At 45.6% G+C, this 18,620-nt stretch overlaps 1 protein-coding gene across 4 annotated transcripts in view; it reads right to left on the reverse strand.

Moving 5' to 3' along the window:
- The window catches only part of SPEG (striated muscle enriched protein kinase), a 2,620,794-nt gene that overhangs the window by 1,624,194 nt on the left and 977,980 nt on the right, over positions 1 to 18,620 (reverse strand). For all 4 annotated transcript variants that reach the window (XM_069616880.1, XM_069616879.1, XM_069616881.1 and 1 more), the window contains one exon: positions 13,605 to 13,828. In XM_069616880.1, coding sequence (XP_069472981.1) covers positions 13,605 to 13,828 — 224 coding nt within the window. The remainder of the gene's footprint in view (positions 1 to 13,604; positions 13,829 to 18,620) is intronic.

An 18,620-nucleotide genomic window follows, 5' to 3' on the forward strand; every position in this document is an offset into this window, starting at 1 on the left:
TTCTGAATCTCTACCTACCTCTGCAGAATTTCAAAATAGTGATGCCAGCTCTTATAGCGGAGATGCTGTGTGGGGGGGACTGGACGTGCTCCCTGGATCTGAAAGACGCATATTTACACGTCTCCATTGTGCAGTCCCATCGGTCCTTCCTCAGGTTCCATGGTCACAGGGTTGCACTTTCAATACAAGGTGCTGCCGTTCGGCCTAAATTCAGTGCAAGGTTATTCACAAGACTGATGAACGGTGTGGCAGCCCTGCTCAGGTCAGAGGGCCTCCCTGTATAGCCTTACCTCGATGACTGGTTAGTCCAAGGGGGGTCCCCGGTGCAGCTCAGGTACTCAGCGGCCAGACTCATGACTACACTCTACGAACTGGGGTTCTCAATCAACTTCCAGAAGTATCAGCTCTGCCCTACTCAAACACCACCTTGATCTCAGCGGTGCATATGCCGGGAGAATCGAACATGGAAGCGTACAGACTCAGTCAGTTGGGCTCTGACAACTACGAGTGGCAACTGTACAAGAGATTCCTTCAAAAGGTGTTCAGGCGTGGGGGTCACAGACTTGTTTGCGATGGAAAACAACCAGACTTGTCAGCAGTTCTCGTCCCGGGGAAGATGGGGGGGAAGGGCGCAGCTCTCTCAGGGACGCGTTTCAGATCCCCTGGGATGGGATGTGGGCGAACGCATTTCCTCCCACCCCGCTCATCCACAAGTTGTTTGCAAAATCAGGCAGTCCCAGCGGCTGTGCCTCATCCTCATAGCACTACAGTGGCCAGCCAGACCATGTTTCTCAGACCTTCGGCAGCTGTCTGTACAGCCAGAAGTCCCTCTCCCACTCAGGAGGGGCCCGCTCCTGGCGCAGCGGGGGGGTTCTTCACCCGTGCACCGACAGGCTAGCCCTAGCAGCCTGGTACCTGAGCAGGTGACTCTCCAACATCTCTGTCTGTCTCAGGACAACCTAGACATCATCCAGGGAGCCAGGAGTCAGACTACCCAAAAGCAGTACAAAAGCAAATGGACCAGATTCTGCTTCTCGTCTGTTAGGGAGAATTCTCATAAATGGCTGATTTCCCTTACTTAATGAGTCCCTCAGCAGCTTTGCTGGATTTCTAGGATTTATTTTTTCCACCTGGTAAGAGTGTGAGCCTTTTTTCCCACTCTTACATGTGTTTTGCTGTGTGTGTTTTCACTTTTTGTGTGATCTTGAACACTGGAGCCTCACCTACTCCATGGCCTCATATTTTCATGTGTGTTACACAGCACCTTCACTGCAGTGACACAGGGTTGTCTTTGAGACTTCCCACTAACTCCATTTTCTGGGGCTGACTACTGTCCCTCAGAAAAAGTAAAGTTGCCATTAACTTTACTTTAGTCACTTTAAACCACAGACCCAGTACACCCCATCTTACATGGAGTATTGGAAAGGGTTAACTCTTATCCCTTTTTGTCTGTGCCTTTTGGAGCATTGTTTTGCTCCCTTTACATTAAGACTTGGCTGGTGGCAGTGGTAACTACCCGAACTTGTCTACAACGATTATCTTATATGAACGTGGTAATGTTTTAGGCTGTTATATTAGCCTCGAACATAAACCCGCTTGACCAAATACATTTTATTTTGGCTCCGGCTGGGTTTATTCGCCATTTCTTTTTGTTAAAGTTTTCCTCATTTTTTTCTCAGCGCGCCAAACCGGGGATGATTCCTTTGTTTGCTATCTTTTCGCGGGCTTCTGCCCAGAAGCCCTCCTTAAGGCGCCTGAAAGTATAGGTAGGCAGGATTTGAGGGAGGGGTCTTCGGACCCCTGCCATGGGTTCCCTTGGTAACCCAAGTCGCAATCCTGTTTGATTGGCTGAGGGGACTGTCCTTGCCAGGACACCCACCCTACTGTGTGATTGACAGCCAGGCTGTATGAATGGGGGAAAACTGCATAAAAAGCAGGTCTCTGGGACTGGAAAGGCAGAGTCACCACTGGAACGAAAGATCCAACGAGGAACTGGCAGAAGAGGACCCCTACAACGACTGACCCATCCGGTGAAGCCCTGCTGCAGGTCCGAATCTCCAGAATCCGCTGACAGAGAAGATCCTCGAGGAAACTACTTCCCTTGAGCTGGTGGGACCAACCAGTTTGCCCAAACTGCAAGCCAGGAACCCCTCCTCTGGTCGAGTGGGTCGGATAGCCAGGAAGCTCGGACCCTGCTTGGGTTTTAAGGAGCGCACCTTTTATTTGCTGCTTTGCTCTGCTGTTGGTTTCTTCCCTGGGTAGTGCAGGACCCTCCAGTCTTCCTACTTCGTGTCAGTCTGACAGTCGCTTCAGGAACCGTGAGCCTGCAGGAACTACCAGGAACGTCCGCCTCAGCTACAGCTCCCTCTCTGTTTTAAGGTACTGTGCAAATCCGGTTGTCCGTTTCGTTCAACCGCAATGAAAGTGTTTGAAATTTTTCTCCAATCCGAGGGCTTGTCCTTCTCTTCTCTTTGAACTAACTTTTGTATCAACCAACCTCGTCCGGAAACCGTGCTTCCAACTTTACCGCAAACTACCCTGAACTGTGTGATCTTGAGCAAAAGGCTTTTGACCCATTGACTTTGGCCCTAAGCCTTTTCTATCTGATCTCCTCACTGAAGTTCCTCTTGTTCAACTGCCCTGAGTACTTACCTGTTGGTTTTATTTAATTTCTAATAACTTTTGTCTTTCCATCCCTTTTAAATTGCTGGAGTGCCATTTTGCCCCCACTTCATTTTGTGAGCTTAACTTGTCTGGAATTTAAGGGAAGTGGTGTGGTGTATTAAGATTGTGATTTTTGACTTGCTTACAATATTGTAATGTTATACAACTGAAGAGTGAAATAAATGTATATGTTTTTACTTGAAAACCTTGAGTAAGTGTTTGCCTGAATCGTAGTAATTGCTGTCCTATGTGTAACTATCTTGTACTGCTCACTTACTCTTGAGATAAGTCTGGCTGCTCTGCTACTGCCACCACTTTAACAGTGTAGTACAGGCTTGCACCAAAGGTGAATTTGTACTGTCACTTGTAGTCTTAATTGTGTGGTGTGGTGTTCCCAAAGGGTACTGCATATAATTCTGCCTAACATCGTCCAAGGAAAACGGAGTGGACCTGCTATCCTGCACTCTGGACCAGGTGTTGTCTTTCTCTGCATATTTAGCCAGATCAGGGGTCCAGGTCGACACCTGCAGGACGTCCATTGGTGCATATAGGAACTCAGACAGGTTTACCTTCTCCTCGGCCAATCCAGTAGTGAAGAGGCATCTAGTGGGATTAACCAGGCTGTACCCACTGGTCAGACGCTTGCAGCCAGTCTGGGATCTCAACGTTGTTCTGAGCGCCCTCGCGCACAAACCATTCGAGCCCATGGCCTACGTGGACATCAAATCAGTCACGCTGAAGACAGCACTAATAGTGGGGCTTACTTTAGAGAGTTAGCGAGATTCAGGCTCTGTTGGCTCCCGAGCCCTACACTGTTTCATCGAGACAAGATTGTGCTGCGCACTCACCCCAGGTTCCTACCAAAGTGGTCTCCTCATTTCACATTAACAAAGAAATTGTGCTCCTCACTTTCTTTCCAAACCCCAAGGAAGACGCTGAAAAGGTTCTTCACTGTTTGGACATCAGAAGAACAAAAAAATTCTATCTTGACAGAACCAAGGACTTTTGCAAGACGTACGCCTTATTTGTCACATTTGGCGAGTCAAGGCCTGGACAGCAAGTGTCCAAAACTTCAATTTTTTATTTCTTTATTTTTATTTACATCATTTAGTTTTAATTAAACCATTAAACCTTTGATGCAACCATGTATAAAAGACTTTGATAACAATCAAAAACATTCAAATAAAAACAGAAAAAAAAATTTAAAAAAATAACCCATCATAAAACGTAAAGTAACGTAATCACGGGAGGTCAACAACAAGAAAGAGAAAAAAAAGAAAAAAAAACAACAAAAACAACAGGGAAAAATTGAAGTTTTTGTAATGGAGCTTTTTCAACCTGTCGAAGCAGTTTCTTTGGCCTCCAAATTAGAGAAGATTATCCTAGTTAGTTGGAGAACAGCTAGCGATAGGGAGAGGCGACCACCCCATCTAATGCAAGCCCACCAGTCCTCCTGCGATTTTAATGGTGATTCCTCGAGGAATCTCCCCAGGAGTCGATTTCTTATGGAACTTATGGGCTCGCACACTAGTACTAAATGCTGTGAAGTCTCCATATTTTTGTTGCACAATCGACAGGTCTTCCTGGGCCTTTGTTCTCCTTGCTATGACCTCCCGTGATGGATGTAAATTCAGACGAAGTCTTCAAAAACGTTGTCGCTCCGTTTGTGATGGAAATTTAGCCAAGTAAGGCATCACAAAGCCTCTTCTGTAGAACTCCTCAGGTTCATCAGCAAACAGTTTATATGATTTCACTGTCCACTCGGTCCGGATCCAATCCAAGTCAAGTAGTTTACACTTGACCCTCATTGGATTTTCGATGAGTGACTTTCCTGAAAGAGCGACATTGGACAAAATTGCAGAACACGACTCATACCAGGTCTTTAGAATTTCAACCTGCTTCCCTTCTATGGCCTCCTTAATAATGGAAAACCCACTCACTCCTGGTGGTTCAAGACATTTCCTCATGAGTGATAGGGACTTCCATTCCATCGTGGAGTATAAGGATGTCAGGCCCATTTCCCTCCGTACCCGTTCAATGGGTATTGAATTCGGTAGGGCCAGAACCCTCTTCCAAAATAGGCTTTCCAAGCGACTCCAATTCTTGGGTTCAATGAAGAGGTTAGCCTATGCCGCATAGGTGAGTATTGGCACCACTTTTAGTTTATAAAAGTCCAAAACTGGTAACAGCGAGAACTTACAATAACGCCCTTTAATGAGAAGCGCTTGAGATGCCAAATTTTTGGCTTTGCTTCTGAGATGTTGAATTCCTGGAGCGTCGATCGAGCTGTTATTCAAGGTGGTCCCCAAATATACCATTGAACTAACCACTGGTATTTGTTCACCATTCAGTAGCCATGACCATTTCTTCCGCTTCCTGGCCCTCCCGTTGTCTCCCAAGATCAGTATCTTGGATTTTTTAGCATTTATCTTTAATGCGTTGTCATGAATGTAGTGTGACAAATCCGTCAATTGTCTCTGCAGCCCGATTTCCGTTTGATCCAGCAGTAACAGATCGTCTGCAAAGAGTGGACGACCCATAGGGTGGCCGGCAATTTTAGGTGAAAAGGATTTCGTTTTTTCAAAAGCTTCGGCCATGTCGGATATAAAAAGGCAGAACACTGCTGGCGCCAAACGACAACCCTGCTTTAACCCATTGTCCGAACGAATTTCATCTGATAGTGAACCCTTTCTATCCAGCCTGATTTTAAGACATGTGTTCGTATGCAGTTCTTCCATGGGTTCTGTTAATGCTTGAGGGCAGCCCCATTTCTTTAATTTGTGCCACAGGATTCTGCGATCGAATGAGTCAAACGCCTGTTCCAGGTCGATCGATGCGATGTAAACTGCACAGATCTTTTTCTGGTGGACCACGCGCTTAAGTATGTTTATAATGAAGATGTTTAGGTTCGTGCCAATACCTTTTCGGAAACCCGACTGCAACTGGTCCTGATGGTTTGACTTCGAACTCCATTCGTTAAGGTGCCGCAGGATAATTGCTGCAAAAATCTTGCCTATCACATCAAGAAGGGTGATAGGCCTGTAATTGCATGGATTGGCCCTATCACTCCTCTTGAAGATAGGAACAACAATGGAGCGGGTCCAGGATGCTGGAATTTTCTTTGCCTTTGTCACCGTTGTGAACAGTTTTAGCATAAAAGATGCCCACCCTGCGGGATCTTTCTTCAGAATCTCATTGGTCAACCCATCCGGGCCTGCTGCCCTCGACACGTTTGAGTTGTGGATTAGGTTGAGTATTTCTTCATAATCAAATTCAAAGTCCCATGGGGCATCTGAGCGAAGTAATAACTCAATTTGTTCCCCCCCCTTTCGATGCATACAGATGTTTAAAGTGCTCCTCCCACACTTTTGCTGAGACTGAATTTGTAATTTTCGCACCCTCCGGAGTGTTCAATTCATTAATTAGCTTCCAGACTCCTGCTATATTTTTCTGAGTGGCTAGCGTCAGCATTCATTCACCTTCTCGCTGAAAGGTTAACTGTTTGTATTGGTGTAACCAGTTCTTAAAGGTATTTTTAGCTTTTTTAAGTTTTGCTAGGTTAAGAGAGGTTTTATTTTTTTCACCAGTCTCCCCAGTTTGTTTACCTCGCGCTTTCTCACAGCAATCTGGTGATTATAGGCGTACTTGGGTGTAAAATCAGGCCTTTTAGACGCTCCCTGTTTTTCGTAGAAAGCTAGTAGAAAGTCAGGATATTGTAAAATACCTGCTCTGGTACAATGCGGGTCGTGATTCAAGGCCAACAGAATTGATGTTACACAGGGCAGATTTCTTTTGTTTATTCAGAGTCGATTTCCTCCTGATGTAACCTCAAGGGTCTGATTTTCATGATAATTGCCCTTTAATGTATTGCTGGTTGCCCAGTCAATACATTTGAGCTTGAGAAGATTATGGTCACTTGAATCCGTTGTTTGGACTTGCAGAGAAATCAATTTAGCCAAAAGATCTTCTGTGGCAAAAAAGTAGTCAATGGTACTTATTTGTGACCCCCGTTTCCATGATCCAGCCGCTGGTATGTCTCCGTTAAGGTTGGCATTTACCATGTGAATGTTTCACTCCAATAATTCCTCTATCATGGCCAGACCCCTGCTGACGTTCCCTGTAGGAACTGTTGGTAACATCTCTATTTTGGCACCTAGCTTATCGAAGCACTCCATGTTGAAGTCTCCACACAGGAGTATGGCCGAGTTAGGCGAGGTAAACCTGGCCTCGTCGATAACTCTTAGCATGGTGTTTTTAGTATTTTGCTTCAATCCTGGGCGGTTTCTTCAGTATATGTTAATAATTAGGAGCATCTGGTTCTTAGGTTGCCAATTCGAAGAAGTAATTTGAACTGCAGTAAGTTGGATTTCCGTACTTATATTTGTAGAGCTGGTGACCTTAATGCTGCTTGATTTTTTTATGGCAGTTATGAGTCCTGCCCTCGGGCGACCTTTATCCCCCTTTATCGCTGGATTTATGTATACTTCAAATCCTTCCAGGGCAGGAGACTCCCTCAACCAGGTTTCCTGGAGACAGATGATGGATCCCCAGATTTTGCTTGATAAACAGCCTTTTCACTTTCATCCACGAACTGGTAAGGAATTGCACTTGACTTTGCAATCTGATTGTCCACTTCAGTGTGAATCCATGGGAGTTCAATTTTGCACCTTCCTTGACAAGTACATTTCTGATGTTTTGTGATGTTATGTGCAAAATTACTTTGTCAAGTCTTGATTCACTTGGAAATTCAATTAAATCAATATCATTTGATTTTACTTGATCCAAAGCCTGTATGCTTCGCAGAAGCCTCATTACGTTGTTTCTGTTCATAATCAAATTATCCTAGAAGCCTAAGGTTCTTGCCAGCGATAATTTAAATACCCTAAATTGCAAAGGGCTGCTCGGAGCTTTCATTGTAGCATGGATTGACTTTGTGACACCACCCGCAGTCTTACTGTCTTCGGCCCAAGACACGGATCGTCTTTTGTCAATATGATTGTTACCTTCAATATTGCTCGAGCATTTGTTCCTCACCTCCAACTGCGTCCTCTGAGCTACCATAGTTCTCTTTTGCTCCATTTTCCGGAAGGTTATCTCACGTTTGATATGAGAGTTATCTTCTCCTGAAACCGACGAATAGTCAGAGATTTCCACATTGTTCTTTAATTGAGAACTCCATTTGGGATTTGACGGGGTCCTTGACGGGGTCCTTTCCCCAGTCACTGGCTGGGGTTCTGGTCCCCCCTGCCTTTTGGAGTCCCCGCCCGCATTTTCCTTTGGCACACCAACGGAGGCCTTGAGTGTGGCATTCGAAGTTACCAAAACCGTTGGGGGTGGAACACTTGTGTCCTTCTGAAGACGTGTCTTGGACTCGTCAGCCCCTGGGCCTGTGCTTTCTGAATAAGTAGACATATTCAGCAGCTCATCGTCTATGTCACTAGTAGATGAAGCAAATTCGTAGTCCTCTTCACTGGCCGTGTCTGAATCCGTTCCAATATGAAGTTGGGGTCTTTTTGTATTTGGCATAAACCTTAAAACGTTTACCCCTCTTCCTTGGATTTGTATATTTTTTGGGAGGTTACATTTGTTTTGCCTAACCTTCCTACAAACACTAATTTGGGTCTGATCCGTGGCTACAATTTTTTCTGAAGACTTTGGTTCTAGAGGTTGGAGTTTCTTCGGGTAGGTGTTGGTTCCCTTTTTGTTGAGGACCATAAACGGACTGTGCACCATCCTTGGACCTTTGTTGGGGGCTTTAAACATATCGCAAGTTTTGGTCGGGCCCTTGTGACTACCCATCGCATTATTAACCGGCAGAGGCTGAAGGCCTGCTGTTGTCTTATTAGAAACAGGGTCTACGGTCTCCATGGTGGATCTAGTCATCAGAACATTGTCTATTTCCGTAGAAGCATCTCTTGTAGCCACTAGTCGTATTGAGTCGTCCCTTTCGGACGTGGTTCTGGTTGGAGGATCTTGAACAATAGAAGAAGCCGAATCTTCGCTACACAGGGAGTCTATTTGTCCATTTTTTGACAAGGGATTGCAACTTAGTCTGTCCGCTCGCTGTTTTTCTTTTTGAAGGATAATAGGTTCCAATATGTTCTTAAGAATTTGAGTAATTAGGTCTGTTTTTTTGTCCAAATTGGACTGCAAAGCTGTTATGAAACCTTCAACGAAGATTAAGTTTGAATGCAGCATGGCGAGGACTGTAGTGTTGTCTCTTAGTTGCTCGTTCTGAGTCTCAATTAATTTCATGATGGGAGACATAGTGATGGCAAATGCTGAAATCATTTTTGCGTCTATCTGTTCCACTCCTTGCGTCTGCTCTTCGACCTGGGCGGCAGCTAGGTCCAACAAGAGATCCTCGTCCGACAAAGGAGTTATACAGCGTTGTCTTTTGCTAGGAAATGGAGCCTGCTGTCTGGATTCCACTTGTGAAAATGTATTGAAATTTCTCCCAGGTGTTTGTGACACATAGCTTTGGTGGACGAGATTGTCATTAGAATGCGCCTTTGGACGCTTGGCCTGATCCACCTGTGATGGGCCGCTTTTTAGCAAAGCAGTAATTGCATTCGAGGCCCTATTGGGTTGAGCTCCTGTGTTTACATTTGTGGGTCTACGACTTGAAGCATATATATCTGGATAGGCACCTAAGTGTGATGATAGTCCCATGGGGTTCCAGCTTTTAACAGAACGATTGTGACAGGAAATTTTCTGACTAAGCGGAGGTTCAGTTCCGAAGGTAAACAAGTTCCTTGGAGTTGGAACAAAGGACACTTTCCCACCGTCTCCAGCTTCTAAGCTCGGTAGAACTTGCGGTATTTCTGCTCCATTGCAGTGTAGCCTGAGTATCTTTGGGAGAAGTGAGCAAAGAAGAAGAGGCTAGCTGAGAGCTGGCTAAAAGTGGCAAAGGCGCCCCGTCCTTACTCTTTGGCGAGCAAGCAACCTCCGTCACCTCGTCCTCCCCAGCTGTAAGGTCAGAGATCAATTGTTTGCGTACAAGGGGTATTTGAGTGCCATTGTTGTTACTAGAATTAGGTGGCGGGGGTGGTAATGTTGGTAAACCTTCCCCCTGGATTTGAAGAAGGTTCTCATGGGACAACGTTTCTTTACATATTTCAATTGCAGGAGATAGTACCATTCTAGACATGCTGTTCAAACTGGCCAAAATGAACTAAAGTATTTGTTTTTTTATGTTCAATAAGGCAGATAGCGAGGATTCGCTTTACCTTCTCTTGAATGACACTGACTTGGCTCCTGTGTACAGTAAATGCCTTTTTTTGAAACTGCTCCTGCTATTGACCTTCCGCCCCTTGTAACTCCAGTCACAGGTAAAACGGCCGATCCCGGCTCACAGCGAAGCAGCAAACAGTGAAACAGTGGGTAGAAAGAAAATCGCCCTTATCTTCACTCAGGCTTTACGCCACAAGGGTGCAGGTCCTTGTTATTTATGCAGGGCTTTCAGTGGGCGGAACAAACAGTCCGTGCTTTCTTAAGGTGAAAGCTCTGTATTCACAGCAGTGCTGGTGACTGATGCAAAACTTCAATAGCTAGATGGATGACTGCAGTCATCCAGGAGGCATACAAGGCTCAGCTCAAGGAATCGCCAAGAGGCATGCATGCTCACGCCATCAGGGTCAAGGCAGCGGCTGTTGCCTTTCAGCGTCACGTACCATGGCAAGTGATTAGCAGGGCGGTGACATGGGCCACCCCATTGGCCTTTTGCAAGCACTACTGTCTGGACACCAGTGCCAGGGCTGACGCAGCATTTGGTCAGGCTGTCCTTCGTAATCTGTTTGCCTAGAGTGTCAAGCTCTACTCCCCAGGGCGGTTGTATCAGTTTTAGTCACCCATACAGTATGGAGGAAAGGGGACGGGATGTAGGAGTAATTAAGGGTTACTCACCGGAGTGACTAACGCACTCCTAGCCCATATTCCCCTTTCCTCCCTAAGTCCCACCGTCCTTCTCCCTAAAAAAGAACACAGAGGTTGAACAGTTTAATACAGCAAATGCGTCAAACGGTACTGAGGTGTAGCACCGGTGGCCGGGGTTAGTGGAGCGCATGCTCCCAGGGCGGTGCCCCCGCGCGTGTATGCATGTAAAGGGAAAGTGTTCTTTTTCTGGTGAAAAAGGTTTTGTTCCCATCCCTAGCGAGGGACGCATATAGCGGATGGAGGAAAGGAGACTATGGATTAGGAGTACGTTAGTCACACCGGTGAGTAACACTTAATATTTTGTTCACTGAGGTGATTTGATTAGAGTCTTTTCCTGTAACATGGTCTCAAGCACACATAGGGCCTCATTACGAGTCCGGCGGTAACCCTGCCGGTACTTCCGGTGGGTTGCTGCTGGACTCGTAGCATTTTACCACCACCTAGCTTTCCGGTGCCACCGGGACATTACAAGTCCTGGCGGATTGGGAAGCTAGGTGCCGGAAAATGTTAGGTCCCATTCCCGTGGAGTCCTATAGGACTCCACGGGAATGGGTTCACCTAAGCACCAGCACCGTTACTAACCTACCTACCCGGGCCCCTGCCTATTGGGTCAGACCTGTCGGGTGCAGCGGCCCCAGCAGGCAGACTCAGACTGTGGCGGTCTGGAAACAAGGGTGCAGGTGCACTTTCTGGCACCCTTGTTTCTGTACCACCATACTCATAATGAGGTCCATAGTCCCAATTTTTAAGAAAGGGGCTAGAACTGATCCGTGTAATTATAGGCCACTCTCAATCTTGGACACAGACTCAAAGGTCTTCGCTGGCATTCTTCTCTCTCATCTAGAATTATGGGTATCTTCAACATCTTGGGTGGAGGAAGGGTAGTACCCCTGTTTTTTTGTCTTCGATGGATCTCACACTGGCTTTTGACTCTGTTGACCGCAATTTCTTATGGCAAAAACTCGACAAGTGGGGTATCCCCTGGGGCCTGCTAAGGTTAATAATAGCCCTACATGAGAATTCCACCATGCAAGTGTGATTAAATCATGCTGGATTAATGTCACAAACTATTTCCACTTCCAGGGGGGTCAGGCACGGATGTGCAATTTACTGCATACCAAAGAAATCATGGTACGATAAGGATTGGAATCGACATTTTGCTTTTTGCAGGTTCTGTAAAGATACAGAATATCAAGAAACTATCAAACATCTATTAACTTGCTGTACAGCTGTCCATGGTTTGAGATGGAATACATTTAAAGGGTTGTTCATGTGTTTGAGGGGGTAGTGATGAATCTATGTGGAAGTACTGTTTGGCTGGGTCCACCACTTCTATGGTTGTGGCTGTTATGTCATTTATCAAAATGTTGGATATTGACCTTGATACTTATAGTCAGTTCTTAATCTGAATAGTTTTCTTAGCTTCCGAATTTGTATAAAATGTGTTTGTATTAATAATTTCTTTAAAACAATCTTTTTTTTCCAGCTTTTACATTTTATGAAATTTAGTATCAAACTGTAAAAACAAAAACATTTAAAACATACTCCCTGATCCCGCATGGATATTAATGAAGATGCCATGATGAAGAGGGGGTGACTTGAGTATGTATGGGTAGGCAGTGGGGAAGGGGTTGCAACTGTGGTTTTGTGTTTTAGTGGGTGGGTCTAGTTCAGATTGTATATACAGTGGTATTAAGATGCGCCACTGGGGAAGGGGCTTCATAGTGGCTATGTACGCTAATGGGGGAGAAGGTGTGAGAGGTACTGTGTGTCCTGGTGGGAGTCAGAGGTTCCAGAAGGGGTTCAATATGTTGGTGGGGGCTACAAATGCTGTGTATGCTGTTAGGGTTAAGAGACACCACCATGGCTGTGAATGCCGGTAAGGGTCAGGGATGACACTGGAGAGAGTGCGCACGTGGAAAGGTCTGACCAGGCTGTTCCCTGTTGTGGAGCCATATGTCAGTGTAACATCCCGTTAAATACGTCAGTGTTTCCAGCAGATATGCGCCATAAAGGAATAAAAGGTGCTGTGTCTTCAAAGGTTCTCTATCACCATACTGACAGCCTCTCATTCTGAGGCCTCTAAGACAACATGTTCAGAATACGTCCCGCGTGGCATCTTTCCACACTTCCCCCTTTCTCGACTTACATTAAAATGCCTGCACAAGTTTATCTTTGTCCCGCTCACCCCCATTTTGGATTGCTCCCTTCTCTTACGTGCTCTCCCCTCTACGCTTAGCCCAGTTATCCTCATTACCTTTTACTGGCATGGACTGTTGTACTTCTCCTGCGTGCTTCACCAGCTGTTCCCTGTCTCATCAGTCCCCCAACCTGCACCGCACTCCTCTATCAGCACTACACCTCCCCAGCTCCAGCCTCCCTACTGCTCCCCCTAACTTCCTGTTTGGTGTTGCATATGCATGAAGCATTTGGAGGATACATGCTCCTCCATTTAAAGGAATGTTTGTCCAAATCAAATTTCCAGGCATTTACATTATTTTATTCAAATTGATGACTGAACGTGCCAAAGAATTAGCATGGCATAGTGTTTGTAATCTTTGATGCCCTTGCATCCCAAGGGTTGTGACAATAACTTCAAAATTACCTTTTACTCATTCTCCAGAGTGCAGACACAGCGTACCCTCAAACCCCCTGACACCTCCCATACAGCATTTCAGACTCAAAAGTTGAAGTCAATTCAAAATGAACCCAATCCTATTTGCACTCTTGAGGAGAAGCCACTTAGCTGCAAATAAGGCTACATTGTTTGTTCTGGGGCATCACTAGGCCACAAAGTCAGATCTGCAGACCCAAAGAGGCATCTGGAGACACGTTGTATTTTAGGCAAAGAGAATTACTCAAACCTTTTAAAGAGTGAACAGTTACATGGATATTCTTGTTATTTATGCCACTGTACTACACAGAACCAAACCTCACTGCACAACCATCTACCTTGGATTATAAAAATATCTACCATGTCAAACAAACCCCTGATGACTTCTAACCTCAAATGATGGTGGTGCTTTGAAGTGTGTTTCTACAGTACTCCTTGACTGGCCAAGACTGTCGCCCGGGGGGTGCTGAAGCTTCATGCTGTTGACTGGTCGATGAACTGGGGTGCCAAATTCTGTCATCTCCTCCACTGGGCTCAAGTACTCATCATCTGATGTGATGGGGCTCACCAGTTCTGGAGCGGTCCCAAGATGGATGCGTGGGTCAACAGCAGGTGCTAGGTGAGGAAGAAGAAAGAAAGGCAATAGTTAGGCTGGAGAAAATGACTCAGTGGCATTTCTAAGAGTACACACAAAAGCACGTACAATGTGATTCCCGCTGTGCGATTCTTGTGCGTAGGAGCCCCTGTAACAGAGCCCTATGCCTGAAGCTCATGAGAAAGGGTTTTAATCACAAGGGCCACAATGGAAGCTTAATGTGAAGATGCACAGTGAAGAGCCATGTAAGAGACATATTAATGAAACTCTAAACACAGGACCAGCTAAGAATCTCATCCAAAGTGTGTCTAACAATTATAATAATAAAAATACATATTTTTCATTTAAATAACACTTTTGCCAAAGCGCTGCACATAGATTATTTTTAAATACAATACTTAATACCCACCCAAAGTTGAGCAGGAGAAAGTAACAGGGTTGCCCTAAAAACTGTAAATGGTTCCCCCAAGAGCACCAGCATCTGAGAGAACAAAGAGCAGGAGCCCCTATAGACAGATAGATCCAAACACTGGTTGGAAAGCACCCTCTTTCCCTTTATGGGATAGAAGTTGCAACACTTTAAATCCTTCAATGAAGGATTGGAAACAAATATTTATCTGGTAACTGTAAGGAAGGCATGGTATCAAAGTAAGATAGACACAAGTGATCACAGTTCAAGGGTGTTTAAAGAACTTTATCAGGGGTGTGAAAAATGCCTAATCTGAACCTAAATCTAAGATGGGAGCAAGCTATGACCATAAAATAATAATGAGGCAGTCCTAGTGGCGTCTTGTCAAATAAAAAGGGCCTGTACTAAAAACAACTATTGCCAGTCCTTACCGCTAAGTTACAAAATAGTGTGGGATAATGTTCAGCAGAAAAGAAAGAAGTGTTCACAAAATGATAAGTCAGGATGGTACAACTGGAGTCTCCTTTCACCACGTTTTTAGCACGGGACAAGGCGGGACTCTCGAGTACAGCACACTCCTGGGCTTCTCCAGCACAAGCTTACAGTTTGTTTCCAAATTATCAGGGTCTTCTCTGTACACGTCTCTTTTACACCAAGTCTCATGCCTCAGAGGGCCTTATGTACTATAAACAACAAACAAAAAGTTCCTTTCAGTAATCTTCCCGTCGGGTGATTTTCCTTCACCCATGGATCTCAGTCAACCAGGCTCCGATTCTTTTTGTAATGTTGGCTTCCCTCAGTCGGGTTCACATTTGCATGTTTCACACAGTTCACTTATTTGTAATCCCTTGCATGATTCACTTCCTTTAGCTTTTTCTAGCCCCCAGTCAGGCTTTCCCTTAAGCCTCCAGTCAGGCTTTCCACATTTATCGTTTGTTGGCATTTCCCTCATCCGGGCACACACCCCTGTTTCACAATGTCAAAACTTGGTAATGGGTTAAGGACTTTCGATTGTATCAGGGGTTTTGGCTCGACCCTTGTAGGACCACCTTAACTTTATTCTGGCCTTTCCTACGGCCTCTTGTAACTATAATGTTCACAAGAAAAGGGGACCAGCCAGAGTCTTTCGAATTGAGGCCCACGTGGGGCCGGATGACTCTGCAGTGGGTCTCTCCCTGAGCTTTAAAAGTTCACTTAGCACACAAGTTCTTGTTCATAACAAGTTGCCGTTTGCAACCTTCCCCCCAACACCGTCCGGTTTACTATTGGTTCTCCCTCCGACTCACCGGCTGTGCTGACCTCCTTGTCGTTTCTTGTCTCTGGAGTCAAGGATGGGACCACGGTAGAAAGCATGCCTCCCTACCTCAGTTATCAGTGCACTGTAGGTATCTGTTACACCACACGTCAGCTGTAGTTCCCGGTCTCATGATTCCTTTCACGGAGGCTTTCCAGGTTTGGGTCAAAAAGTGCAAGGGCACTTCCCCCCTTGTTGTCCTTTCCGGTCTTGCCGCTTTTCTTCTCCCTTTAAATTGCTGTCCTGGAATAGCTGCTTCCTTGTGCGTTTGTCCTTGCTAAAAGTGTGCTCTTGTGCTCCGCATATCCCTTGGGGGAAGGGAAAGGTCCGACAGATGTGTGTAGTTATTGTTAATTGCCTGACTCTGTCTGACCCTTGTGTTGGGACATGTCAGGTAAACGGCTCTGGTGTTAGTCCATTGTCTTTCACGGTGTAAGAAAGTGTTCGTGTTGGAAAGGGCGCGGGGGGGCTAGAGCTTCTAAATATCCTACAGGGTAGGATGGGGAAAAGGTGTTAAAAGGAATGGGGTACCGCATCTCACCCGTCGGTGTCCCACTTCCACTCCCCGAAGACCCCCATCCAGTTCATCCTCCCCCACTGGTCCACCCCGAGGAACTGGATCCAATAGCGATGGCCGTGTCCTGGCCACCTGGATGACAGATCTCCAGGGACTAGCGGGTGAGACACCTTCAGGTTTCTCACATAACGCTGCCAGAAGAATCCCTTATACAACTTTGCGGTACTCCCATGAATACATTGTTGCAATTAATAAATACTTCTTTTTTATATATATTTTTATTGCCATTTTTTATATGAAACATTAACCCCCACTCCCTTTCCCCTCCTCCACCCCTCCTCCATACCAATTTTTCCACTTCACAGGCAATTATATTCTTATTTACATAATGCCTTATTGTTGGTGGCCACTTCGGTTTCCAGCTACTCGCTATCACCAGCCATGCCGCTATAACCATTAACATAAAGGCTTTGTTATGTGTCTTATTGGGCAGGCGGATCTCTGGGTCGAACAAGCCACACATCCATTCTCTAGGTGTCAAAATTATATCAGTGGTTACCATTTTCTTTATCTGGGTTGTGACCTCCTCCCAGAATTTCTCCAGCTCGGGCCCTCCCACCAAATATGCCTCCAATCCCCTTTCATGCCACAACTCCTGCAGCACTTTTCCACAGTTGAAGGAAACATTTTATGCTATCCCTCAGGGGTATAATGCCATTGGACCATTATTTTATACCACTCTTCCCTGACCTGGATTGATCTTGTCAGTTTATGAATATTTGCCCATAGATGTTTCCAGTGCTCCCTCAGGAGATCCATCACCAAAGCCGTTTCCCACTTGTACATATATCCCCAGACCTGTCCCAAGTCCCCTTCCATCAAAATCGAATCTAGCCTTGACACCATTTGTCTATTACCCGTATGTGTGGTGATACATTTTTCAAACAATGTGAGCTCTCTGCCAACTAATGCTTTACCCCCTGAACTGGCTATCCATGTCGTAGTTGATAGTACTCCAACCTATCCTTCTCTGATAGACCCACAAACTGTTTGCATTCCTCAAATGTACAGATATCCACTCCCTGCATCATATCTGCAACTTTGTACACCCCGCTTTCCGCCACTGCCTAAATGTTTCCTGCACCATCCCTGAGCGGAATTGCGGGTTCCCAAATAACGGGGTAAACGGAGATGTGCGCATAGATATATTTCCCTTTTCTATTGAACAGTCCCATATGTCTCAAACCACTGCCAGTTCCTGGCTAATACATGTGTTCTGGGGCCTATCTTGTCTGTGTAGCCAGAGGACCCCTTCCAAAGGACAGACCGCCACTGCCCTAACCATCCTTGCTCAGGGTTTCGAGGTATCTCATATAAACCATTCACAGAGTACACGCAACTGTGCCGCCTCACAATATATCACACAATTTGGAAGGCCTATCCTCCACCATCTCTAGGTGCCATTAGTGTATGCAATGCCACTCTTGGGTTTATTTTGCCAAAGAAATCTCGAAACCACTTTATTCAGCGCCCCAAAGAATGACCGTGGAACCGGTATCAGGAGAGCCTGGAAGTTGTAAAGTAGACTCGGGAGAGTCACCATTTTAATAGTAGCTACTCTTCCTAACCATGGGATCCGAAGCGGGGTCCATTTCCCCAAATGTTCCTTTACCTTTTGAAGAGCTCGCAGATAGATGCTATCGAACATCTGCGAAACCGCCTTAGTTATATTAAACCCTAGGAATTTAATGCAGCTGTTTGCAATTACAAACGGAGAGTAGGAAGGTAAAGCCTCCTTCTGCGTTATAGAAAGGCCCAAAGTCAGCAGCTCAGACTTCCCCATGTTAACTTTGAAGCCAGCCACTCACTCTATGTCTGCAAGTTCTGCCACCAGTGCCGGTATTGATAGTTTGGAGTGTATCAATGTTATTAGCATAAAACTCTCCTAATGTTATTAGAGGTCTGTCTCCCCATGATGAACCCCGACTGATCAGTATTTATCAAGTCCGGAAGGAGAGGCGGTAATCTCACTGCTAGAATGCCCGTATATAGTTTGGCATCTATGTTCATCAATGCAATGGGCCTATATGACACACATTTCGTTAAGTCCTGGTTTCCCGAACACCACCACTTTCACCTATGTCATAATCGGTTTTACCCCCCACTAGCCACTACTGCATTGAATAACTCAGTCAACTTCGGAATCAATTGCCTAGCATATTTTTTGTAAAAGGCTGCCGGGAAACCATCCGGCACTTGTGCTTTATTCAATGGCAATGCCTTAATAGCTGCCTCCACCTCATCCTCCCTGATGTCTCTGTCCAACTCTTCCTGCTCCTTTTCGTTATCTTTGGTACAAAGATACCTGAGAAGTACCGATGTATCTTGCAAGGGTCAGGGTGTTCTGACGCATATAGTGTTTCATAAAATTGAGCAAAAACCTCTATTATAGCCACTCATTTGGTTTCACTCGATCCATCGGGCTGCGTAATCCGCTGGATCGTCCTAGCTGCCTCTGACTCCTTCAGCTGCCGAGCTAATAGCTTATCTGCCTTGTTGGCTCGTACATAGTACCTCTGTTTGGTCATAAAC

The sequence above is a fragment of the Ambystoma mexicanum genome, chromosome 9, assembly GCF_040938575.1.
Source record: "Ambystoma mexicanum isolate Mex_15411 chromosome 9, UKY_AmexF1_1, whole genome shotgun sequence".
Classification (NCBI taxonomy): Eukaryota; Metazoa; Chordata; class Amphibia; order Caudata; family Ambystomatidae; genus Ambystoma; species Ambystoma mexicanum.